At 43.3% G+C, this 26,671-nt stretch overlaps 1 protein-coding gene across 1 annotated transcript in view; it reads right to left on the minus strand.

Moving 5' to 3' along the window:
• Positions 1-1,418: 1,418 nt before the first annotated feature.
• LOC146176983 (uncharacterized) overlaps positions 1,419-26,671 on the minus strand; it is a 31,018-nt gene continuing 5,765 nt past the window's right edge. Inside the window, exons 2-6 of the mRNA XM_084583047.1 lie at positions 24,174-24,277; positions 23,248-23,263; positions 16,934-17,072; positions 10,336-10,615; positions 1,419-1,674 (exon numbers count right to left, since the gene is read on the minus strand). Of these exons, the coding sequence (XP_084439173.1) occupies positions 1,447-1,674; positions 10,336-10,615; positions 16,934-17,072; positions 23,248-23,263; positions 24,174-24,257 (747 nt within the window). The 5' untranslated portion in view covers positions 24,258-24,277 and the 3' untranslated portion in view covers positions 1,419-1,446. The remainder of the gene's footprint in view (positions 1,675-10,335; positions 10,616-16,933; positions 17,073-23,247; positions 23,264-24,173; positions 24,278-26,671) is intronic.

Genomic DNA, 26,671 nt, shown 5'->3' on the forward strand with positions numbered 1-26,671 from the left:
TGACACTTTCGATGTGTGAAAAACTCAGTTCGTGATACAGCCCGGCTTCCCGGACGTTCAGCACAAGTGATCATTGTGCTTGATTGTCTAAGGTAAGTGCATAAAGATGGCTATATGAACTCATATAGGAGAAATATGGGGTGGCACAACAGCAGGTTTCCACATTATAAATCAAAGTAGCTGTTTAGATTTAGCGTCCAAAATCCAGGTGGCTAATGAGTGAATGTTTATTAAAGGCTTCTTGAAAAGTTTTGGCTACTGTATTTGTTTTTATTGAGATAATGACATTCTTCGTCCACAGCATCTGCATCTTCGTGCTCAGCGATGAAGTGAAGCGAACCTAGGGTTCTAACGAGAAATATTTGGAAGTAACAGTTGGTACGGCACAAAAGTAAGGTCATAATAATGATTGAGCGTGGCTGTTTGGTTTCGCTTGTAGGGGTGAATGATTTACTTGTGAAATATAACCAAATAAAAGGCACCGAACTTCATGAAAACCCAAGCCATCCCTTTTCAAATAATATGATAGAAGTATTGTTCAGTAATTCCATACCTGCTGTGTAACCAACATGTCGCATCCGAAGGGCACCAGGTAGACGAATATAGTTATTTAATTGAGCTGTATTAAGTTTTATGGCACAAACGAAACTAAGGCTTTGAGGCGTCAAAGAAGGTTAACAGGTAGAAAATATTAGGACGAACACGCAGAAAAGAGGAGCTGAGCGCTAACTGGCTTAACTACTCTGCTGCTCGCGTGCGCCCTTTAAGCCGCGTGAAAGCACATCAGGCTGTTCGATGTAAGGGAAAAATATCATAAATTGCTGCGGCAGGACGTAAGAAGCGAATCTTGAACGATTTCGCTGACATACCGGCCTTTTAGGACAAGTTGACGCTCCACAGTTATGGTTAAGATTTGGAGATCGAAAAATACATCACTTTTCAAAGAAGAGTGAAGCTTTGTTTAGTGTAACGGAATAACTTTAGTCTTTTCATTTATTGACAACCGTAATTTCTGCACAGACCGCAGCTTAAGTGCCCAGGAGAATAATAATACAGGATTGTTTATTTTCCTAATACTGACAGTAATATTGCCCCATGTGCGGGCTTTAACACTGCGTTGCTAAATATTTCTATTGTAGATTTGGTGTGATGATCAAGGCTCCATCAGTACAGGCGCAAGAAAATGTAGTAGAGGCTTCTCGCACTCTACATGCCGCCCTAAAATTGAATGTGAAAAGGACAGGGCGGACAAAAAAATTGAATTTTAATGCGCCTAAAATCAATTAAGGCTCATAAATATTAACCAATGAGGTGACTATAGTCAGTGTAGGAGTTGGTTTTGATTTCGCAGTATGCAGAATAGTCAGCTCTGAGCAATTTGCCGGCATTCCCATCCTGCTGAGGAATCCACGCTTGAATTAAATTTGTTAGAACGCATATTTATTGTTAGCGTATTAACCTGTATTTAAATGTTGGTTCAAAGAATATTATCTGCGTGTAATTTCCATCTATTGTATAATTAAGCGTATGGTCACTAGTGTTCACTAGTCTTTCTGACACGCTCGCGAGATTTCCAACAGCAACGCTTTGGTATCCATCGGTAGCTGATGTCTTGTTTTTCTTATGGTATGCAAACCATCCATCAAATGTCACCTTGGTAGAGAACTTGCACGTCTGAAAAAAGAAAGAATGATATCATAGCGAAAGTTGTTGTTCGCTCTGAAATCTAACGAATATCCTATTACACCCATTTTTTTCGAGCATGCTGTCGCGCTTCACCTAGCGCTCATCTTGGTAGCCTTAAAATCTTGATGCAGCTCTATGTCAACGCAGGTGAGCAACTCCTGCTCTATATTGTTTTCTATGGAGAGTCTCTTGTCAACATTATTGCGGTCACCCGTGCACCACTTGCACTGCTTTTAAAATCTCAAGCGCCTGATGAAAAATGTAATAATTCACAAGAATTCATGTCAAATTTCAAATATATTCCGCATAAATAAAATCTTGGATGGATTATTTCATTGCATTAGAGATACAGAACGCACCCACGCAGATAACGTCGAAAAATATAAACACCAATCAAGAAAATTTTTTTGAGCGTGGGCAAATGATTATTCAAGAAATATTACAAAGTGACTAAATATAAAGCGCATAGGAAGACACACTCAAAAGAAGAAGACACAGGACACGCGCTATCTTATCTTTAGTGAAGTTGAAATGCACCGTCTAGCCCATTTTCACGTTTTGTTGATACAAAGTGCGGGAAGAAAATCTTACACAAACAAAGTAGCGCGATTGATTAAAACCCAAGTACAATTGGAGACACAAAAAGATCTTGAAAAATATTTCCTAAACATAGACCCGTCACTTGACTGAATAACCGTACGCTAATGATCCTGTTAAACCAATAAATCATGCTTTTACAAAAGGTAGATATCCTAAACTTTCTAGGATAACAAAAATGAATAAATTAGGTTAACAGCTGCATTTTAGAAACATTTATGCCGTACACATTTTAGTGCGTTTTCAGCAAAATAATATCAGCGACCTTATACTGTGATGCAAATGGTCTGTGAGGCCCACATCCAGCCTTGGTTTATCAATGGCCTTTCTACCATTGCGACCTTCTGGAGAGTCCGAATAGTTCATTAGCGGAGAACGGCGTCGGCTCGTTTCTGTTCGCTTATTGCCTTAAACGAGGAGAATTCCAGAAACTGAACAAAACATCTCGCTTCTTCTCAAACATCGGCCCGGAAAACCAGAGCTAGTAAAGCAAAATTTTGGCACACGGTGGCCTGTTCAGATCATACATGTATGTAATTTGCGCTAAAAATGTGCCAGTTGAGGTTGAACGCCAGCTATAACTTCGTATTATTAAATATTCATACGTAAGGTTTGGAAGTACTGGTATATGTGAAGTTTCGGGTGTCGAGGCCTGGGCACCCGAGTTTCAGCACACGACGAAACAGGCGCAGGGCACATCTAGATTCTCGCACAGCAGATAGCATCTTGGCCTAGCAAATAGAGCTCCCTACTGAAAAACCAAAAGTTCTACGGGGCAATAACCTCATAAAATCTCATTTAATCGCATAAAGTCTCATAAGGTGCACATCATTATCATAAAATATCGTACATAATTTATGATAATGTACAAGAAACTATGAGAACCTATGCAATTGTATGCGACTTGTACGTGATTTCTTATGTGAATTGAGCGAGATTGTGTGAGAAAATGTGAGGTTATTGCCCCTTACAGATTTTTCAGTATGCCTTAAATAGGAGAACAGTAGCCCAAGATGAAGGCATTTTAACTGAGACAGGTTTTGCCACATTTGGAGCAACGAGGTTTAATTGTTTCATAGCGCACACATCCACCATCATGGTACCGCAGAAGAAACAGGAACAGAAATTAACAAATTATTGCATGACAAGGTATTCTGCGCACCAAAGAAATAGCAGCACAGTAGCCGCAGTAGTGCTAATAAATAATGCGGCGGCAACGTAACCTATCAGTCTCGTTGAAAAAACCTTATGGCTCCTAGGCAGATCATCCAGCTGTTGTCTCTTCATGTATAGAAATAGGAGGCAAGAAACAAAAGGATACAGCGGAAGAAACCTATGGCAGCGTCCTCGGAATTCTGACCGTAAAATGTTTCAAGGAAAGTAGCTAAGATTCTTGGCAAAGATCTTTGTTTCCCAGAATTGCGGCGCATAGTAGATAAACACGTAGAGAGAAACACCATACAGGAGGACACTACTTAGTTAAATACGAAACGAAACCCTAATTTCCTCTTTCACACCCAGCAACAACTTCCTCCTCTACTCCCAAGTACTTCACATGCACACCTCTTCTGTTCCAAGCAAATATGTCTGGCCAACAATAAATGCTAGAAACTATCACATCCATTAACCATCCAGGTGAATAATGCATATATTGTAACACTTACAGAATCACAAGGCAACCCTGACACACTCAAGCTTGGTGTTTTTATTCCACAAGCATGCAGGGATTTCAAAAGGCACATATTTAGAAGCCTGTTCTCCTTTTCCCCATACTACGATAGTATCCTTCGGTCGCCAATATCACTGGCGTGTACGCGATGCTGTTCGTCTGCCTCCATTTGCAACGCATAAATGAATATAAAAGTTCCCTTGCTTAAACAAATTATGACAATAATATTGAGGTCGCAGTGTGAAAAGGATACTGAGGCTCGCATGTTAAAGCAAGAGCTTCATCTAATTAAGATATTGCTAGATTTATCAAACTTTATGAGCCTCAGGAAAAATACTGTGTTAAGGTTAGAGGCAAAATCGTCTTCTACACATATATAGAGACCTCTTGAAATGAATTTAAAGTTGTTTTGAAATCATCCTGGCACATAAGATGGACATGTTTGGATTTGTTTATGGAGCTCAACACCTAAACTTAGTGAGGCTTTGAAGGACATAGTATGTGATGGCTTTGGAGAATTTCATCTAGAGTTTATTACCTTGCACTGGCATCAAGCAGCAAGAAAACCTCAAGAAACTAAGAAAACCCTAATTTGTCCTGAACGAAATGTAGCCGGCGCGACCGAGATGAAATTGCGGCCCTCTATGTCATTAGTAAGCGTCCTGACCACTTTGGCCACTTCGGCACAGTAACATTGGAGTGAAAACCGCTTTATTTCGAAATTCCTTTGTCCACGTAAGGTACACCACCTGTATTTTGTAGCTACCAGTACTATTACGGAGCGTAAATGTTGCGTTGTTGAGTAACCTAAATGAGAAATTATGCGATAATGTTAAAGTTTTCTTCTGAGGTCTAGCTGTCAGGTAGCTTCAACATTCATGTTAGAGATGACAGCTGCAGGGCTTAAGGCTTTGAAGAAACTGATCTGTGATTAACGGCTTTAGCTCTCAAGCCTGACACAAAATGGTAGTGTTTGAAAAGTGAAATACGCAAGGGCTATTCAATGATACGAGGCTAAAAAGAACAAAAATTTGTTTTTTGAGTTTGTCTTATTAAAAGAGCGGTGTCAAATTTCATTCGGACAAAGGAATTGAAATGCCAGGGCTGGAGCGAGCGTTGTCATGACCCTATTGATTTGCAGCGAGCGCCGCCGCCAGATTTGACGTACTTATGATTGAGCTTATAGCAACTGAAGTTGATGCCTAGCCATTCTACTTGAATCTCACGCCGACGAAACATCTAAGCTAGAATGAGGAATCTTGTTTAGTCCAGGTGCATATACGACATCGGGCTACAATTTCATTCTTTATAAAGGCTTCAGAATAAGTCTTAGACAACCTTCCAAATATGTATAACTTTTGCTGACTTTTTACTGCATGTCATACATCGGATACTAGAGCACATACATACTGCGGATGTGTGGCTAGCGGAGCAGATGAGAGACATCATTAGAATGCTGGGAGCGAAAGCACTACTATTTATCAAAACCATGGATTCTGAACTGCACTGAAACCAAAAGTAAAACCACGGTCGAGAAATTATTTTTCGCTACGAGTCGCCGGCGCATCTACCTGTGCATACATGTGTAGACGTTTTTTACTCTATGTGTGAGGCATACATTCAAGAGAATCAAAGAATAAAGTTAAACCCGAATCTAAAAATAAAGTTAAACACACCAGTATGGCAATTCAGGCTCGCCTCATACTACGCCCTTGCATTGTGCAGTTTTCAGACCAAGAAACGAGAGTTCCTCCAAGTACTGACTATAGTATACCAGTTTCATCTTACCCCTTCAAGTTAACGGAACTTTAGCTGCCTTTTCTCATCATTCGTAATCAAGGCACTTCCTCCGAGTTTGGCAAGCGTCTTCGGAGCACACAACATTACGCATATCAACATTCGTCTAGATTACAAAACCTTTATGATTTAACAAAGTTTTGGCTCTTCTTGTTACCGCAGCAAGAGGCGAAGATAATCACACCAAATTAACCTAATGCCAAGCTTTTTCAATAATGGTGAGTACAATGTTATTAGCAGTTATTGATTATTTATGGCAACGTGATGGAAAAGCAATCAGCGTCTGCTCACAGCCCTGCTAAAGGGCTACTCCGGTAACAAAGTCACATTTTATTAGCTGCAGAGTAATATATGTAATTAGTCCTGTTTGCTGCCATGTGTTTGTTTTAGATCGTTTTTTTTTTTGCATTCAGAGCTTGGCTTACAAGCTCCATTTACCTCAGTCTAACACAAAATGCGGAGGTTGACATTATGGTTATGACTGAGCCTAGGTGGTTCTTCATACACACTTTAGAACTATGGTAGCAAAGTATTTAATCAAGTCATCACAGATAATGAGGGCTCTTTTAAATATTTTTCCACTGGGCGCAATAAATTGTCTATAGTTTAATTAGGATACACAATTTTGTCGCAAAATAAGAAGCCTTGATCGAACTCCGTAGAGTAATTATTGTTTAGTTTCAAAGGTCTTATAGCTGTTCTCGAATGTCTGGTTGGATTAATCGCAGATGGAGGTACGAAATTCTGAACTAAACCTAAAATAGACCTGGTAAAGCCCAGTATTCCACTTGACAGTTTTTTGGCATTGCCTAAGAGTTGGTTAGAGAATATAGAAAAATAATTGTAGCAAACATGATATTTTTACTAGTAAAATAGTGACCAAAACCATAGACAGGAAAGCGGCAGGTCGAAGCCAAAACGTTTCTGTCGCATAACCCTGGAACTTCTCTATTTTGTAGTCAATTTTGCGTTTCTAAAGATGTTTCATTTTAATAACGTTATACAACTCATGTGCTAAAAGTGAAGGCGGTTATTTTAAATTTCGAGATTTGTACCTAATGCGCTCTATTGTTTGACCAGAATAGAAGCCAGGAACATCGGCCTTTATTACAGACAAATTTAGCTAGCTTCCATTAGCTATGAATCCATGAGTACTGCAGTGAAGAGATAATAATATTCGCCAATTCCTGTGAAAACATAAGGATTATTTTTGGCGAGATGTAGAACCGAACCTGATATTTGGAAATCAAAACGGCATCCAATAATGAGCCGCATTGCTACGGCATCTCACATCAGATGGTGCCCTGATGCCTGGTGTTGACATTTAGCATCGCGCTGAAAGTGAAAACCAAAAACCCCTCTAGTGAATTTTCATGCCTTTATCTTTATGCTTTAGCTTACTAGATGCTGCACACTGAAAATGTGCAGCGTGGAAGTTGTTTTATAACCAATTAAAGGGGAACTCATTATGAAGGAGACTTTTCCATGCATATTTCCGGCACCGATAAACATAGTAACACTGATGATTCCCCCTTGGTGAACATGACGGCGGGCTATATGAGATAACAGAAAGAGCAGCTGTTTAATGTAATCCAGTTCTCGCCTTGTGGATTCAACGAAGCGATCTTCACCATCTTTTGTCCACGCGCAACGGTTCGAAGCGCATTGCTTTCGCATTGCCCTCATAATTGGTTTTCTTCGGTTCCAAAATTGCATAGTGTGCTATTTATGTAGTCCCCAGTCACTGGGTTTGTTAATATTTGCATGAATGCTTGTCTTGAAACTCTACGCTTAAAACAGAAGCACAACTAAACGTTACGTGCTTTCGCCCATACTTCGCATTTAGCCACCTATATATGGCTGATGCGCGTACAAGAAGAGAGTGAGAAGTTTGGCCTTAAACTGAACATTAAAAAGACAAAGATCATGGCGTCTTGCCCTATCAAGTCCTGGAGCATCAATGCACAAGAACTAGAAGCTGTGACTGATTTTCTGTTCTTGGGCTCCAAGATTACCTCCGAAGGAGATTGCAGCCATGAAATTAGGAGACGCCTGCTTCTGGGAAAGAGAGCAATGGTTAGCTTTGACCGCCTAGTAAAGAGCAAAGACATTAGTCTGCCAACCAAGATCCGTATAACTCGTGCTATGGTCTTTGAAGTTGTGATGTATGGATGCGAGAGTTGGACTGTGAAAAAGGCTGACCGCCGAAGAATTGACGCGTTTGAATTGTGGTGCTGGCGAAGACTCTTGAGAGTTCCTTGGACTGCCAGAAGGTCAAATCCGTCGATATTGTCGACCATAAACCCTGACTGCTCATTGGAGGGTCAAATTCTAACGTTAAAGCTCAGCTACTTTCGTCATCTCATAAGAAGAGAGGAGTCGCTGGAGAAAGATTTGATGTTGGGAAAGGTTGAGGGTCGCCGGAGAAGAGGTAGGCAGCGAACGCGATGGTTGGATGGCATCCTCGAGGCACTGCAGATGAAATTATGTGATGTCAGGAAGATAGTGAGAGACTGGAAAGCGTGGCGTGACATGGTCCATAGGGTCACGAATAGTCGGACACGACTGAACGACTGAACTGATATGGCTATACCTTTGATATAATATATTTTTTTTACTCTTGAAACACACGCGTGGAACACCATGAGGCCAACAGAACCGAATACTGAAAAAGGTAAATAAAATTTTAATGACTCACTACTGCTTTAGAAACTTACACATTATTCTTGCAGCGATTTTCAAAAGAGATTTTAAGCAGGTCCGAAACTTTTAAGAAAATTATTTTCATCACAACAATAGACATTGCTACTGCACTCTTATGTTTCAAGTATTATTTATTTCAGTAGCCAAGTTAACATTTCTTACCCAGGACTAGGAAAGGGACAACAGCGATTAGAAAAGAAAGATAGAACATGCGCTACCGGTTATATTTAACTTCACTCAAGTGTCAGCAACTGAGTTACATAACCTTATACAAAATTTTCATATCAAACTCATTCAAATATATCATTCAATCTTATATATTTTTCATACCTTAATATTAACTCTATGAGATGACGTGTCATATAAACTAATCGTTTATGAGAAAGAATAAATGAATGAAGTGACGTCTTAAAGCTTTTTAGAAGGGTGTCTGACGTGATGATTTTCTAAATTTAAAGCGCTTAAGTACCTTTCCAGAATTACGAGCTTGCGTATTTTGGCCATATGACGATTCTGAAATGCAAGAATGTAATATATATATAAGGCTTAGTACGAGCTTAGAGTCACGCCGAAAAACTTTAACCGTATCTCTTTTGACACTTCGGTCGAAGCACGACCTTTAACGAAAATGTCTATACAGTGAGCTCAGGCGGCTTCTTCGATGTTCGACCCTAACCGCGACAGAAGACAAAGAAGGGGGAAAGAATGTGAAAAAAATAATGAGAAGGGAAGGAAAAGAAACAAAAAATAGTCTCTGGAAACAATGTTTCTGAGGGTTATTTATGTGCTTACAGGCTTCATTTTTAATACAGTTATCTTTTTCTTTTGATTGTATTGATGCTAAGCATTGCCTTATTGTGGAGTGCCACCATCTGATGCATCTGAATACAGGGCTGATCTTAGGCGCTTCACATGAGTTACATTCCTATTTGAGGAATTGCGTTGCTTCCTTTGTTATAGTTCGGATATCTTCAAACCGTTATGGCGTATTTTCTTAGATAAAGTTATAGACTGGTTTTATAATGATGTGTTCGTTTTTCCCTACCGCTTTAGCATCCTTTCTTTTTTCCTTTCCTTCTCTGTGTCCTTTTGGTTTTACTTCCTCGATTTTCTTTTCGCTCACGCACTTACATCCAATTATTTGCCTTTCACCTACTTTCTCTGCCTCAGGCTACACCTGTGTGATGTTGCTTCACCGCACCAGTACAAAGGCGCCGCGAATCCCTGCACTGAAGTCAAAGCGTACACCAATCGATATGCTCGTCTCCCTCTTGGGTTGTTGACCATCAGCGCTGGTTGTTGTTTGCTTTTTTTTTTCGCCCTTTATGTGCTTGCATCGCGGAGAAATGCCCCCTCCGTCTTGTATCTTTTTAGCCGCTATCATTAGTTTTCCCCTTCCGTTTCCCTTTCACTGCGTTCGGTAAGTGTCACTGTAAAACATTCGATAAGGCGCCTGAGCGCACTCTAAAGGATTCTTGAGAAAGGTCTTGCAACGGCCGAAACGTCTAAAGAAATATGTAATAAATTTTTCAGTGTGACTCTATATATATATATATATATATATATATATATATATATATATATATATATATATATATATATATATATATATATACATACATACATCTCAAAAGTTTTAAAGGCAACACTGACTGAAAGTAGTAGGTTCCGCGAGTCATGCTGTGTCAGAAGTTAAAACGTTTATTTCGACGTTTCGGTCGAAGCACGAACTGTCTCAAAAGTGTCTCTGCAGTGCGCTTAGGGGTCTTTTCCAAGCTTTCATCAAAAATGACGGCAGATGGAATGGAAGAAAACTATTGAGAGGGGTCATTGTGAAAAAAAAAATGTAGCTGACAGTGATGAAGGTTGGTGGACATATTTACCTGCATGCTAAAATGTAGGTTCTTTTCCTTGTATATTTTCGCCCAGTCTTTTCGCACACGAATGATTCTTTTTGCGCCATTAAGCTTTAGGCTCAAATTTGTCCTGTGCACACCACTATGGGAAACCATGGGGACTTCGACGGTTAAGCGTAAATCGAAAGGGCTCAGTATGCTGTTATTGAAGTGCCAGATGTACATCGCCATGACAGTCTTCGTATATTGAGCAGATGGAAGATGACTATCGCATGTCATTTGGCTTGCCCTTGCTTGTATTGGGTACCTGTTAGAAATCAACAAATATTGGAAGGTTGGTATGATATTCAAATAAAACAAAAAGTAATTGGTAGGTTCTATGCTGTATGGTAAATAAGGCCAGTTGGAGCTCACAGAGCAATATTCTTCTTGTAGGCTGCCTAACGTTTGGCCATCTGTGGAGGCTTTCGACTAAATAAATAGCTGGTTAGCTAAACACAAACAAAGTAGAGTGGAGTATAAAATGGGCGCTAATTAATCCAAAAATAAGATAACACAGCAAAAAGGTGCTTGCTTCTAAGCATCCACATAACTAAGCCACGGCCGCTCGATGGAAGCGCACTAGGTGCGGCCTGCTACACCGCCCGAAACCGGCGGGAGGCGCCTACTTCCTGTCGCCACCGCCGCGGCGCCACCGTTCGGGGACAGCCGCGCGCGGAGAGCTGCGCCTGGCTGCGCTTTGAGGTAGGCGTCGGCATAGTAGAAGCGCTTTATTTTAAGGATATAAGAGCTCCGCTTCACACAATTTGGCAGCAAGAATTAGTATATACTGTCATGTCTAGTGTGACCATGTCAGCACTTAGCGCTTACTCGGCAAGGATGTACACTGGAGTGTACCCCGAAAAACTTATAGTCACGGTGGTTCAAGGCCACTCGAATGGAGAGCTCGCATTACCGTGATGTTGCATCGGATCCAGTTGTTCGTCACATTAAAATGTCACCCGGCTGTGAACAATTCGAAGCAGTTCAGCTGCCATGGTAGCCTAATGCATAACCACTTAACTGCGTCGCGAATTCCGTGTGTCATTTTCATACCATTTACTCATTCCTGCAATACAGCTTTTATGCACAAACTGATGTCAACCTGTTCTAAGCTGCCAGCGCTATCCACTAAAAAAATGTCCTACTATGAGCAACCTCTGTGAAAACGCGACATGTAACCAACCTTTCTATCTCATTGTGACAAATTTTACGGTGGAAATATGAAGATGTTTATTATGTTAAATCTAGATGATAACCTTGTATCTTCGACTCAGTTGGAGTCCTTAAACTTTGTACGCCAGAACGTTATCTGTCATGGCTTCCCGCAGTTTGCATGACCGGACAAAGTAAGCGCGCTTGATAGCCGGTCTGCCTCAAGGTGCTACGTATATGCGCCAAAAGGTTTTAATAATATTGTTATTGGCTGCTCGCAAACGCATACAATTTTGCTGGTTCGTAATTTTCAATAGAAAAACGCGCATCGAGTGTTGCTGTTGTGAAACTATTAGCTGTGATCACAAGAATGTTCACGCGTCAGAGCGCAACTGCAGCCGAGATTCAGCGAGCAGCCAAGTACGCTTATTTAATGGCCATACAAAAAAAAGGAAGAAAATTACCAATCGCAGGCGGAAAACCTTTCTTGAGAGAGGTTTATGCCATAGCCATACACATCGCTCCACTGTTGAGTTGATTTTTCCAGCCCAGCTCGCTATCAGTGGGGGCAGCAACTTAAAGATATCTTGCATAGCGCCTTAGCATGGGCACGATCATTGTTTTTATAGATTAGCTGCAGGTACTGTGTACAGTGAGAAAACAATGATGAAACCAAAAGTTTACACAGCTTGCTACTTCACCGGAGCTCTTCAGACTTCATCATCCTGTTAATGAAGGTGCTCGTAAGCTGACAAAGCTTGATTACTTCCTTTGCGGGGTATATCAATCCTCCATTTTCCTTGGTTTTCATTAACCTGTAACTGGTCCAGTTGACCATATTTCCTGCAACAGGCTCTTGCTCGACTGACATGTCGCCTCAAAACCATTACCAAATATCGCATAAATTAAGCAACAACCTGGTAGTGATAAACAAAACTTGGGGTTCTTAAGTCTCATTGAGGAGCCTTGTTAGAGTGCCCGCACTTTGCTACCGCCTTATTCGCCGTATCCCGCAATTGCTGCCTCTGTCTCATATCATTAGAATGCAGCCTTAAGCCACTGCATTATATGAAATAGCACCCTACACATAATATAAAGCCCCTCTTTACCGCAGCCGTACGAACGTGCCCTATAGACAAGCGTCAGCCCGTGACGTCAGTGGAGATGCGGCGGCGCTGGTGACAGCAGTGACTTTCGTGGTGTAGGCAAAAGCGTGGGCTGTCTGCATTGGATGCGCGGCGCTTGCCGTGTTTTCGGGCATAATTTCCAATATTTCTGTAAACTATGTTGCGGCTGATTGCGCCACGAGGCACAAAAAACAAAATGGCACTCGTTCCAACATGTTTCTTGCTGTCAAATAAAGATGAGAGCGAAGGGCAGCGGCGTTGAGCGCGACAAGTTAAATTGTCGGTGACGGATTGCCTTCGCGGCTAACGTGCGTTGTAGTTCTGCACTGAAACTAGGTCAGTTCGTTCGCAAATCTTAATTGTCGTGCTAGTTTTTCGGCAGCACGACAAACAGCGCAAGAACAAACGCTTGCAGCTAGTACCGGTTTTGTTGTATATACTATCAAGTCATAGGAATTGCTTAGACGCGATTATTCCTTGTGCGTATTATCACGCATGGAGGTTGCTCTCTGAGTTCCATCCACCTGCAGTACTGCCCGTGCATACGTTCACACAGAAAAGGACACAAAAGCTGCTGCGAAGGTAAGTGCAATTACCTTGAGCAGTCACTTAAGCGCGATATTGCCGAAATTACAGGCCCGGACTTGTGAAGCTTGCTTTTCTTTGGCGCAGTGGTTACGGCGCTCGACCACTGTGCCCAAGGATGCGGGATCGAATCCCGGCCTCGGCGGCCGCTTTTCGATGGAGGCGAAAAGCAAGGTGCCCGTGTGCTGCGCGATGTCAGTGCATGTTAAAGAACCCCAGGTGGTCGAAATTTCTGGAGTCCTCCATTACGGCGTCTATCATAGCCTGAGTCGCTTTGGGACGTTAAACCCCACAAACCAAACCAAACCAATCTTTTTTCTTTTTGACTTTCGCGAGTTTCATCGAGTGACTGTTAATGTTCTAGAAAGCGAGTAAACATCGTTAAGATCCGGGCAGCCATGCAGCGTTATTTCTCATATTCTTAAATTTTCTTTTTGGAGGTCATCAAGGTCCTGACGAACGAATTAAATGTACAACCTAGCTCTGATCAAGCAGGATAGTTAAGTATATATGATACATGGAGTTTAATGTCCCAAAGTGGAATGGGCTATGAGGGGTGCAAATAAGCAGAATAAAATGACGCTCATTTGAACAAAAATTTCGAAGTATATTTAAAAAAGGTCAGCAGATCGCGCAAATTTCGCTCCAAGCGATCGTGAAGAAAGTTACATCTGCACTCATGCGCGTCTCCTATAGAGCGAAGAGAACAAAATGAGAGCATTTTTACGGGCCTTCATGTGTATATTCACTTGTGAATGACCTTGGCTACGTCTGTAAGATGACACGGGCGTCAAACGTCCTTTTTTATCCAGCAGGCTAAAACAAGTTCGCAGCGCACTCGGCGAATCTGTTAGAAAGAACTAAAAGATTGAGTTATTGTTAAATATGAAATTCCATGACTTAAGCTGCCGGTACAGTGAGCTAGAAATGTGATTTCTAGTTCACTATAGTTGCCGATACTATTGTTCTTTAAAGTGAAAGTGCTTGAAGCAGCTGCAGAAAACCAGTCGAAAGAGTCGTCATATGGAAAACACATTTCCAGTTATTCATATCGTCGTCCTCCTTGCATGCGCTAGGAATAGAACCGGGAGTTGAACAGTGTTGACTATTAGTCTTCCTTATGCATTGCGCTTTCTCGTTTTTATTTAACCTAATCCCTCACTGCAACCAGTCGCCTACGTACCGTAGCCGCGCGCGTGCTGTTGAGGCCACGGAGAAGGAAGTCAGTGCAGCGCTCTTCGTCATGTTTTTCCAGCACTAATCGGCTGATAACGGGCTGAACTACTCTCCAGGTATAAGCCAAACTATTTCTACGCAGAAGCGAAGCTAACGCTTCAGAATATTCGCACGCGCGAACTGGTTTCGAAGGAAGCGCCGCTTGGCGCAGTGTAGGCACGCTGCTGTGTTTTTGCCTACACCTCATGTCGATGCCGATCGCAGCGCCACCTTTGTTTACAAACATGACGCTTGTCTATAGGAGTATAGTGTGCCTTACTTGAGATCTAAGGGTCCCGCTTTCAATAATTCCCATTTCACCCTTACATTTTATTGACTCTCTCTGGTTTGGCAGCTCCTGCCACATTGAACATGTCATGTGTTCTCATTGCGCCAAAGGTGTCTGGCCATATCACCAACTAAAGTGCCTCTTACCAGAGAGGATTTTTCCGACTGTCCGCCGACAGAGCGGGCGCCGGATTTTCTGTGGGACGCGGCTTTTCATTTTATCGCATCGGCTCAGTCTCAACAGTATAAACAAATGTTGTATGCTCAGGCTCCTTTACTTGCAAGGCCACTCAGACTAGCGCGGCAAAATATAGAACAAATTACATGCTTATATAAAGAAAAAAAAAACCTTCGTAGCTTTTTCTGATATGTCCTCGCAACATAACCTACGAGAAAAGCTTCTGGTGCTACCTCATTGTGTTCATCTGCTTCACAACACATCGTGAAATGTCTTAGTTCACTGACCAGCTCCCTGGTAACTAAACAGGTTAAACAACGTGACGGGAACACAGGAAAAGAGGCCGACACAACTAGCGTGGTTGTGCCGTCTTTTTCTCCTGTGTTCCTGTCCCGTTGTTTGCGCTGTCAACCTATAATTAATCACCAACAAGTCCAATCTACTGCCCCTTGCAGCAAATTCAACGGCAGCTGGTAGGGCGTTATGCTTCAGCATCTGGACTTTTTAACCTCAGCGCTGCTTTCATTTCAGAGGAAGCGAGTGCATTTCCACTCCTCGCTGCTGTCTTTGCCCGAAGCGAGCTCAGCAGATAAAATTAGAGGGTCTCTTAGATGTCTCTTAAGCGACGGCGAAAGCCTATCCTTGTCCTATCATTTGCCTTCCATCGTTTGTCCCAGTTCGCCATTTCAAGTCGTCGTTTGATATATTGGTCGTTTCTCAGTAATGATGAGTCTGCCTGCGTAGTCATTGTAGCCCTTATCACTCATTTAGAATCAGCAGTGGTCATTACATGTTTCACATATTGGTCATTTCGTTGTCATTAACCGTAATGATGAGTCATGCCTAGCTATTATAGTCATTACCACACATAGCTAAGCACTTTTACTCATTTGTAATCAATTGCGGTCATTACATGTCGTAGTTTGATATACTGGTCATTACAAATTATTTTAATCATTATTAACCATTATTAGTTATTAGCATTAGTCATTATCTCTATCAATGTCTATAACTTTTATTGATTACTTATCACCATCAATCATCTCATTCTTGATCTCCCTCCCTACACGTCCGCTTTTGCGACTGGCACACCAGTGCACAGATGCGACGCACAGATAACAGGCACAGCTTCTGCGCATAGATTTTCGTTCCATGGGCCTAGAACGGCTTTCGCCCTAAAAAACAAACGCATCCAGTCTCATCGTTAACGTGCTTGCACATGCGCGCACAAAAAAGTTTTCGTTTACCACGCAGACTCGAGGCGAACGCGCTCAGAAAGGAAGCAAACCGCGCGCTCAGGGCCGGCGACCCCGGCGGCGACGTGTCCCCGAACAGTGGCGCCCTCAGCAGAAATAGCGGGCGTAACTGTAAACTCCCCAAGGACGCGCTTGCCCATTGACGGCGGCGCGACGCAGCAGGCCGCACCCAGTGCGCTTCCATCGAGCGGCCGTGACTAAGCAATTCTACTGCACGAACGCAAAAAAGTGACTTGGCTGAGCAGTGATCATTTCAAGCCAATCAATTCTGCTAATAGTGGATTTAATGTATATTTCTTGCTAATAATTTCAACCAGGCCAACTTTTTTATCGTAAAAACGTAATTCGGGCATTATATTTGCGAAAGATGGAGAATGCGATATCCAAGCAAACCACAGCAGTGCGTCTACTACACAGGTTTCACATTCTGTGGACATATTACAAAATCACAAATATGGATTGGACTCCACAAAGATCGATTCTCAACTACGGGGACATCGCAAGTGCAGTGTCATTTCCGATGCGTAGGTTGCAGGCATTGTCTCCGGAATGGTTCCAATATTTGCTCGGCAATTGTTAAGCTCCGCCAACGGCTTGGACAAACAAGTCCTCTAAAACAAAAACATAACAAAGTCAAGTGTGTATACAACTAGAAAGGCTAATAGAAAAGTTTTGTAAAATATTTGAAACGACGTCAAGGACACCCATCGCTGCACGCACCGAGCATATGCTCCCCACTTGGAACAGAACCCAACTGAATGAATTGCGGTACTGTAACTCACTCTCCAGTCTCATTGTGCCGCTCAGTCCAGTATTCGTACTTCCTCGTCAGATTCCAGCTGTCGATCAGGCCATCAGTTTCATTCAACTTTTGAATGTAGGCCTTTCCGCTTTCCTTCAGGTCTAGCATATGTACACTTCCTTTTAAAAAATCAGAGAAAAAACATGGTAAATAATTTATGCTTGTTGTACATATGTATGTGCTTCTTACTTTATCGATTGTTTAAAAGATTACGTTTAAAAGCTATGAACCTCAGAAAATGATAATCGGCCCTGCTTGAAAATATGTCCAAAGCAGCTTGACAGGTTTTTACTCTAGCTTAAATGATTTCTGTTGCGGTTTGTGTAAAATGACTAGATTCCTGAGTTATATGTTGTCATGCACTTCCCGCGTGGCTGTATTGGAGGAATATAAGGTGCGTCGGGATAGACAAAAGAGAAAGAAAAAGTTGAGCTATTCTCCACTTGGTGTGGTAACATCTAGCGCATTCTAACATCATACATGTAAATAAACCTCGTAATGACGGTTATGGAGGCGCGGAGTAGATCACTACGGCGCGTATACACCGCTGAAGCAGAAGAATACCTGGACTACCCTAAGGACGGAGATGGAGCTAGCAGATGTTCCAACGCAGCCAATGCCAGCCGCTCTACCGGTCACCACACATCCTTACGGAAACCGCAGTACCTTTATGGCAAGCCTGCTGAAGACGTGAATGACTGGCTCACCCACAACAATTGGGTGAGCAAATACAACCGCTTGGATGCGAAGACCAAGTTGGGGAACGTGGTATTCTTTCAGAAAAACACGGCGGTAACATAGTTTGACCGCCATGAAGCATTCCTTACTACATGGGATAGGTTCATGGAAGAAATTAGAGCGTGATTTGGTGATACCGATGCCCATAAAAGAAACCGCGACCGCTAGGACCGAGGGAAACCTGCACAACTTACATAGAAGTCTTTAAGCTGTGCAGAAAAGTCAATGCTCGGATGACTGAGGAAGACGAAGCCGGCCACCTCCTCAGGGACAATAGCAGAAGACGTGTACATCTTTGTTATCATCAAGGACGATTTGAATACCACCGCAAATGCAACACAACACTGCCGCACGTTTGAATGTTTGAAGCTTCGCTGTATCACCGCGAAGTTTCGTTGGTTCCCGAATGTCACAGCTGTCGCCAGTGTGAATCTGCCTAAAGCGAAGAGCATGCCAAATACAACTCGACAGATCTTTGCGATGAGCTTCGGAGGCATTAAGGTATTTGGGGCCACGTCAGACCCATTTAAAGTGGGACCTCTCGGTGAACAATAGATAATTGTCTGCCTTCTATGCTCCCTCTGTTACGCATCGTTGTGATATCCGATTCTCTGCTGCTCATCACCAGGGCATCCAACCGCTCACCATCAAAGCTTAAAACAGGGAGCACTCTGGTCCTCCTAGTCGACTACATCCAGATCATGATGCGTTTAACCCAAGCGACGATGAGCCTTATTCATCGAATGAACGTGAGGCGCTGGCGTGTTAAGAATGTGGAATGAGGGCCACATTTCGCGTTTTTGCCGCAATCGCCCTTCGTACAAGCAGTATGATCGTCAGTGGTTGTGCTCCTATAGAACGTTTCCTGCTCACAGTGATGATCCGTATAGACGGACACCTGCCCGGAATGAGTACAGAGAAACATCTTGCCGATAGGAGCACAGAACGGCGCTGAACCGACACGAATCACCAGCCTCTGACCGTAGCCTGCACCACCTTCTCGGCGCCTGCAACGCTTCTCTCCTCTCGGAGGACGGTCGTCACCTCTGGAAAACTAGTCAGTGCGGCCGATAGAGGTAACGTCGCAAATGATTCAGACTTACCTATCCATGTGCCCATTGTAATATTATAGAACCAAACTGAAGTGCTTGTGTAATTATGTACCTGCTATGACGTTGATGGACAAGGATGCAACCATTTCTATTATAAACTTCGCTACTTAAAAAATGTCTTGGTCGTAGAATTATGCTTGGTTGATATAGCGCGGTGACATTGTGTGGTATTGGCGGCGAACCGCTTAACCCACTTAGGGTCTGTTCCGTGAACCTTGTAATCACTGGACACACATTCTGAACTAATTCGCAGCACTTTCTCGATCAATGCATGGCGTCATTCTTGGTTTATATTTTCTGGAACAATTTGGGGCCACTCTTGACTTTCGCAACGGAGACATTTCAGTGAGCACTCGTATTGAGCTGCTTTGTGTGAGAATTTACCGAGTAATCCTATCATGATTTCGGTTTCGAACGACATAGTCATTCTTACAATGTCAGAAGAGGTTATACAAGCTGTTTGTTCAAGTTGTGCCAGTGATCCGATCGACGCTGCAGTTGAACAACTAACCGTCGACAACGCGAAGAAAAGTGTTCTGATTCCCCGTTGCATCATCTCAGTCAAGGATGGTCATTCCTCTTTGTGGACGAATAACTGCTCTAATGAACCTGTTGTATTTGTATGTGGCCTAAAACCTGCCAACTTTGACGAATACGCTGTTGAATCAGTGGGAGTGCACAGCACACACAATTTCCGGCCTACCGCATTCTCAGTAGGCCAAACAAAATTCCTTGCCATGGTTGCAAATCTCTGTCAACGAGTGACCGTCATAATTTAGAGGAAGTTCTGTCGAAACATGCTCTGCTTTTGATTTCTGTCGAGACTCTACAGCAATGGATTTAATTTCCAGCACTCAGCACAGAAGCAATACTGGGACTACTCATGCCATCCATCAGAAGCCTTCTCGTGTATCCCCATGGGAGCGTCAGACGTTCGAAGAACATATTCGTGGTATGCTGCATAAGCACATGATTCAGGAATTGTCTAGTCCGTGGGCTACCCCTGTGATACTAGCCAAAAAGAAACATGACACATGCCGATTTTGTTTCTACTATCGACGGCTGAATATTGTTACCATAAAGGACGTGTATCCTTTGCCACATATTGATGACACATTCATTTCTTACATTCTGCCTCATATTTTTCCATAGTTGACATGCGGTCAGGCCCATGCACCCGCAAGGTAAAGGAAAGACGGCGTTTATAACCCTAGACGGACTGTATGAATTTAATGTGATGCCGTTTGGAATATGTTATGCTCCAGTCACATTCGAAAGATTCATGGGTACAGTTTTGCGCCGAAAACGTGGTACATTTGTACCTGCTATTTGGAAAATGTAGTACTAATCGGAACTAGCCTTCGTGAACAGAATAGCCGATTAGAGATTGTCTTCGAGTGTACCGAGAAAGCTGCTCTGGTGCTTGATATCACGTAGGTAAAGATGGGGTCAGGCTTGATCCGAATAAGATTTAAGCTGTCACTTGCTTTTAAGCAACGGAATCTTTGAAACTGCTCAGAAGCATCTTAACTTAGCAGGAACTGAGTAACTGAACAGAAATGCTTACATGTTGTTTTTGATGTGCTACGGTTTCGGGCATAGCTTACTGGATATGCATTTAAAATAGTGACGGACCTCATTCCTTAGGTTGGCTTGTAAACATTCGTGACCCCTGCGGACGCCTCGCGCGGTGGGCTTTCAATTTTATGGTCTTTTAACGGTCGTTAAGCACGTTTGTGCTGACTGCCTGTCACGGTTGCCGCTTGGAACTACTGATTGCAACAATGAGCTCTTGGATGATTATATAGGTGCTATTTTTCCAAGCTTCCCCTAAGTTGGTGAATTCAAGATAGCACAACTGAACGTCAAGGAGTTGGCGCCGCTTTTTGATGCAGAAGTTTCCCAGAAACCCGCATTATTCTTCTGCATTCATGAAGGTCTACTATATAGGAAGAACTACTCGTCAGTAGATGCACAGTGTCTTCAGGTAGTTCCTACAAATCTTCCGTGTTAGGTCCTTCGGGTAATGTCCCACGATGCGGAGGCTGGACACTTGGGTTTTGCGACATTACACAGGAATAAGAAACATTTTTATTGGCGAAGATGCGTCAAACTACTGCACATAATGTGGCCAGCTGCCTCCAGTACCAGCATTTCAAACACAAATTCTGCTCTCCGCAAGGTCATCTGCAGACTATAACGCCTCCGCGATCTCCATTGGAGCAGGCGGATATTGACCTTTTAGGACCGTTTCCCCAACGGAAGCCGCTGAGTTATTGTATGCGTAACTGCCTCACACGGTATTGTGAGACTGCTACTATACCGCTAGCCACTACTTCTGATGTCTTGTCCTTTATCCTACGGTCTATTGTTATTTGAAACGGGTATCCATATGTGTTAATAAGTGACAATGGGCGACAGTTTACGGCACAAGTTGTAGAGCTTCCTCGCCTCTGCTCATGCAATGTTCGTCATTCAACTGGTTACCACCCATAAAGAAACGGACATACCGAATGCACCTATCTTTAGCTTAGTAATATGCTTGCAATATATGTCGATTCCTGGCATAAAAACTGGGGGTAAGTTGTCCCGTTTAAAACATAGGCATTAAACGCTGTTAGGCACGAAACAACCGACTACGGTACGTTTTTTCTTCTTTGTGCCCGACTTCTTGAAATACTCTGGATACGTTTTTATCTTTCTCATTCCCTGCTGAAACTTCACTAGCGCATACACTTTTTGGCTGAATAAGTTCGTCGACTCGCTAGACTTCGCACTCTAGCATCCCAAGACCGCTGTAAGAAATGCTACGGCAAGCATCACCAAGATATAATTATGTTTCTGGTAAATTGGTGTAGATTTTGACACCGTTGCGTAATCGCGGCTTGTTCCAGAAAGTGTTGGATGTGTGTACTGGCCCTTTCATTGTACTGAAACCCCTCAGCGCACAGAACGTTTGTTTTGATGGAGCACCAGGGCAAGACGACCAGCGTGGCAGGTTTCTTATTCTGAACAGCCCGTGCCGTGCCTGCGCTCCGAGCAAGCGCTGTACATCTTCATTTTCTTCTAACACTGATCTGAGCGCCTCCGCTGTATAGCGTCGGCGGGCGCTATAGGGCCCCCCGCCTAGACAGAACGGCGAAATGTACGCGCCGACGGGGCAGAAATGGGGGTACCATGGCGCAAGCAGGTCTGCAGATATGCCGGAAACATCTGAGGGGAGCTCCTGGGGAGGTGTCTCGAGGTACGCGGGTTTGAGGCGATCTAGAGAGACGACCTCTTCACGACCATCCAGCAGGATTGTCGCTGACTTTGTCGTCCTGTTGAGGACGCGGTACGGGCCGTCGTATTAAGGAGTAAGAGGCGCCTTTACACTTTGTAGTCTATTGCCTGACTACCCAAGGTCGCAGTTCTCGAAAGAGTCAAGTAGTTAACGCAGCCCGATTGCAGCACTGCTATCAAAGCTCTCAGGTCCTGGAGCATCAAGGGACAAGAAGTGGAAGTGGTGACAGATTTTCTCTTCTTGGGCTCCAAGATTACCTCGGAAGGAGACTGCAGCCATGAAATTAGGAGACGCCTGCTTCTGGGAAAGAGAGCAATGGTTAGCCTTGACCGCCTAGTAAAGAGCAGAGAAATTAGTCTGCCAACCAATATCCGTTTAACTCGTGCTATGGTCTTTCCAGTTGTGATGTATGGATGCCAGAGTTGGACTGTGAAAAAGGCTGACCGCCGAAGAATTGACGCGTTTGAATTGTGGTGCTTGCGTAGACCCTTGAGAGTTGCTTGGACAGCCAGAAGATCAAATCAGTCCATATTGTCGACCATAATCCCTGACTGCTCATTGGAGGGTCAAATTCTAAAGTTAAAGCTCAGCTAGTTTGGTCATCTGATGAGAAGAGAAGAGTCGCTGGAGAAAGATTTGATGTTGGGAAAGGTTGAGGGTCACCGGAGAAGGGGTAGGCAGCGGACGCGATCGTTACATGGTATCCTCGAGGCACTGCAGATGCAGTTATGTGATGCTAGGAAGATAGTGAGAGACCGGAAAGCGTGGCGTGACATGGTCCATAGGGTCACGAACAGTCGGACACGACTGAACGACTGAACTGAACTGATCAACGCGACGAACCTTGACTCGCCAGGTGGGCATCGTCTGCGAAGGGGGCAGTGTCACGCACTTCCCGCTATCCTGTGTCTGACGAAGATAAGGTGTGGTGGGAGAGGCAGAAGAGGAAGATGAGCCTGTATGCTCTTGGTGTGGTAACATCCAGTGCATCACAAGATACTACGTGTAAATAAACCTCGTAACAATCCTAACAATAAGTCACCGAGTGGTGGGTACAACGAGTTATTTTGTACAGAACGACGGCGAGCACACGTAATAATAATGTCTTAAAATTTGGCTTTAGGAGCTCACATTTAACAAAAAGTTTTAAAAGGCACTTACTTTCTTGCCATGCCGCCTGCAAAAAATAGAGCATTGAATGCGGTTAGCTTATGCAGGTAACTCGGGCTTAGTAATGTTGGTCTTCTCAAGAAATGCTTACTTTAGATAAGAGAATATAATTTGGTATAGAGCAGCCTACATGAGTCGGTATGAAGACCATTTGATGAAGAAAGTTGGAATAAATCTATAAATTTATATGGCCTATGAACAGTCACAACATAGAGATTGCGTTATGAATGTTTTATTAAAAAGGCTCGACAGCTGTTTCAGCATGCGTTATCGCTGACTAACCAGGTTACAGTGCAATAGGCCTGTGAAAGATTGTTCAAACTGAACAGCGTTATATCCGATGTTGTTATAAAACCATCCTGTTTTTGAAGTATTCAGAAAGGTTATTATGAGACGTGGGTGCAGTTATTTACTAAATAACCTAAGTTGAGTCTGAGTTAGAATTTGAATGGCGGAAATCTAATAATAACCCATATTCTACGATAATTTGCGTGACAGCCCACAATGCAGATGAAAGGGTATACTGAGAACAATCCTGCGTCATGCTTACACACTATTTATTCTGAATGGGCTTTCAAAGTTTACTCAGCATCTGAAAACTTTATTTGCACTAATACGGTATCTTTTCTGTTGGGAAAGAGTTCAAAGGAAGAATCTTTTCCGCAAAGGAATAAAAAAAGAATAGTTGCCTTTATAATTCCAATGGCGGGCTGAAATTGAAACGGTTAAGATAAAATCACTCTGTAAGTGCCTCATACATGCAACAATATGTGCATCTTCTCTACTTTCAACTGAAGAACTGTTTTAAATCTCTGTGGGCTTCTGTACCACGTATATGGAGTCAATAAATGACGCCGCACTAAAACACGAATCGAAAAGCTCTGCTAGAGATATTACAAGAAAAGTGGCGTACTTACGAGTAAATAAGCTCTTGACGCGACATGAAAGGCAGCCGACAACCGCAGAAAAACCACAATGACAGCAAAAGTGAATTGGAGCATGTTGTACTTGTCTAGAAAACCTGTGAAACAAAAAGTGACTTTTTGGATTATCTTCCGCCTGTGTTAAGACCTGAATTCCCTTGAGGTGAAACCTCGTTTTTTTATTCAGGCACCAAAAATACCTCGCTGTTTCAAAAATATGCCTTTTTACATGAGAGTCACCGATTAATGCAACAATGTTTGGTTGTCCCTATCGTGTATGGGCCAAATCATTGTTAATTACATGGAAGATATGCTTTGTCGCGTTGTCATACACCCATCGAAGAGTCCCTGCGTTTCTGCGATTGTTTGTTCACCGATAAAGATGGTTCCATCCGGTTTTGGATTGATAACCATCGGCCAAACAAGGTTACACGCAAAGGCGCCTATCCTATGGCACGAATCGATGACCCACTGGACTGCTTGCAGGGAACCGAGTATTTTTCGTTGGATTTGCCGCATGGCTACTGGCAGGTACCGATGGTTGACAGTTAGCGCTTCAAAACTGCCTTTAAAATACCCGATGCCGTATAGGAGTTCAACACTATGCCCTTTCACTTTTTAAACGTCCTGCCTAATTTCGACCTTCTGAGGTACACCGTTGTCTTTCCTACTAAATTTTATACAAAATTATATTCGCTTGAAGCACGCCCACACGTATCGCGCCTACGCTGGGTTTCAGTTGAATTTAAAAAAGTGGCGCTTGATGCACATAGTTCAGTTCAGTTCAGGCGTTCAGTCGTGTCCGACTCTTCGCGACCCTATGGACCATGTCACGCCACGCTTTCCGGTCTCTCACTATCTTCTTAACATCACATAGCTTCATCTGCAATGCCTCGAGAATGCCATCTAACCATCGCGTTCGCTGCCTACCCCTTCTCCGGCGACCCTCAACCTTTCCCAACATCAAATCTTTCTCCAGCGACTCCTCTCTTCTCATCAGATGACCAAAGTAGCTGAGCTTTAACTTTAGAATTTGACCCTCCAATGAGCAGTCAGGGTTTATGGTCGACAATATCGACTGATTTGATCTTCTGGCAGTCCAAGGAACTCTTAAGAGTCTTCGCCAGCACCACAATTCAAACGCGTCAATTCTTCGGCGGTCAGCCTTTTTCACAGTCCAACTCTCGCATCCATACATCACAACTGGAAAGACCATAGCACGGGTTATACGGATCTTGGTTGGTAGACTAATGTCTCTTCTCTTTACTAGGCGGTCAAGGCTAACCATTGCTCTCTTTCCCAGAAGCAGGCGTCTCCTAATTTCATGGCTGCAGTCTCCTTCCGAGGTAATCTTGGCGCCCAAGAACAGAAAATCTGTCACAGCTTCCACTTCTTGTCCATTGATGCTCCAGGACTTGATAGGGCAAGACGCCATGATCTTCGTCTTTTTAATGTTCAGTTTAAGCCCAAACTTCTCACTCTCTTCTTGTACGCGCATCACAAGTCTCTTGAGTTCCACTTCACTTTCTGCCATTAAAGTGGTATCATCCGCATATCTAAGGTTGTTGATACGTTTTCCAGCAATCTTCACTCCAGCTGAAGACTCGTCCAGACCGGCCTTCCTCATGATGCACTCTGCATATAGGTTAAATAGGCAGGGCGACAGTATGCAGCCTTTCCTCACTCCTTTCTCAATCGGAAACCAATCAGTAAGGCCATGCCCAGTTCTGACTGTGGCCTCTTGCCCTTCATAAAGGTTCCTAAGGAGACAGATGAGGTGAATTGGAACTCCCATCTCTTGGAGAGCTTGCCACAATCTGCTGTGATCTACGCAGTCAAACGCTTTCGCATAATCAATAAAGCAGAAGTAAATGGGTTTCTGGAACTCTCTTGCTTTTTCCATGATCCAGCGAAGGTTGGCAATTTGGTCTCTAGTTCCTCTGCCCTTGCGAAACCCAGCTTGCACGTCCGGAAGCTCCCGATCCACATACTGCTGCAGCCTACCTTGCAGGATTTTTAACATCACCTTGCTAGCATGCGAAATAAGCGCGATCGTGCGGTAGTTGGAACAATCTTTGGCACTGCCTTTCTTTGGAATGGGGATGTAAACTGACCTCCTCCAATCCTGTGGCCACTGCAGGGTTGTCCAAATCTTTTGACATAATGTATGCAGTGTGTTAACAGCGTCGTGGTTGAGGTTTTGAAGCAACTCAGCTGGAATACCATCAATTCCGCTAGCTTTGTTCTTAGCAAGGCTGGCTAAGGCCCATTCAACTTCACTCTTCAGGATGCCCGGCTCGAGATCAGTAATCACAACCGTCCTATGTTGGGTTTGCACATCCGGGTCCTTCTTGTACAGTTCTTCTGTGTATTCCTGCCACCTCTTCTTTATGTCTGAGGCTTCAGTGAGGTCCTTGCCTCGTTTGTCCTTTATCACGCCCAGCTTAGCACAGAAGCTTCCTTTGATATCTTTGATTGTCTTATACAGAGCT

Source organism: Amblyomma maculatum, chromosome 10, assembly GCF_055883805.1.
Source record: "Amblyomma maculatum isolate TAMU_Amacu chromosome 10, ASM5588380v1, whole genome shotgun sequence".
In the NCBI taxonomy this organism is placed as follows: Eukaryota; Metazoa; Arthropoda; class Arachnida; order Ixodida; family Ixodidae; genus Amblyomma; species Amblyomma maculatum.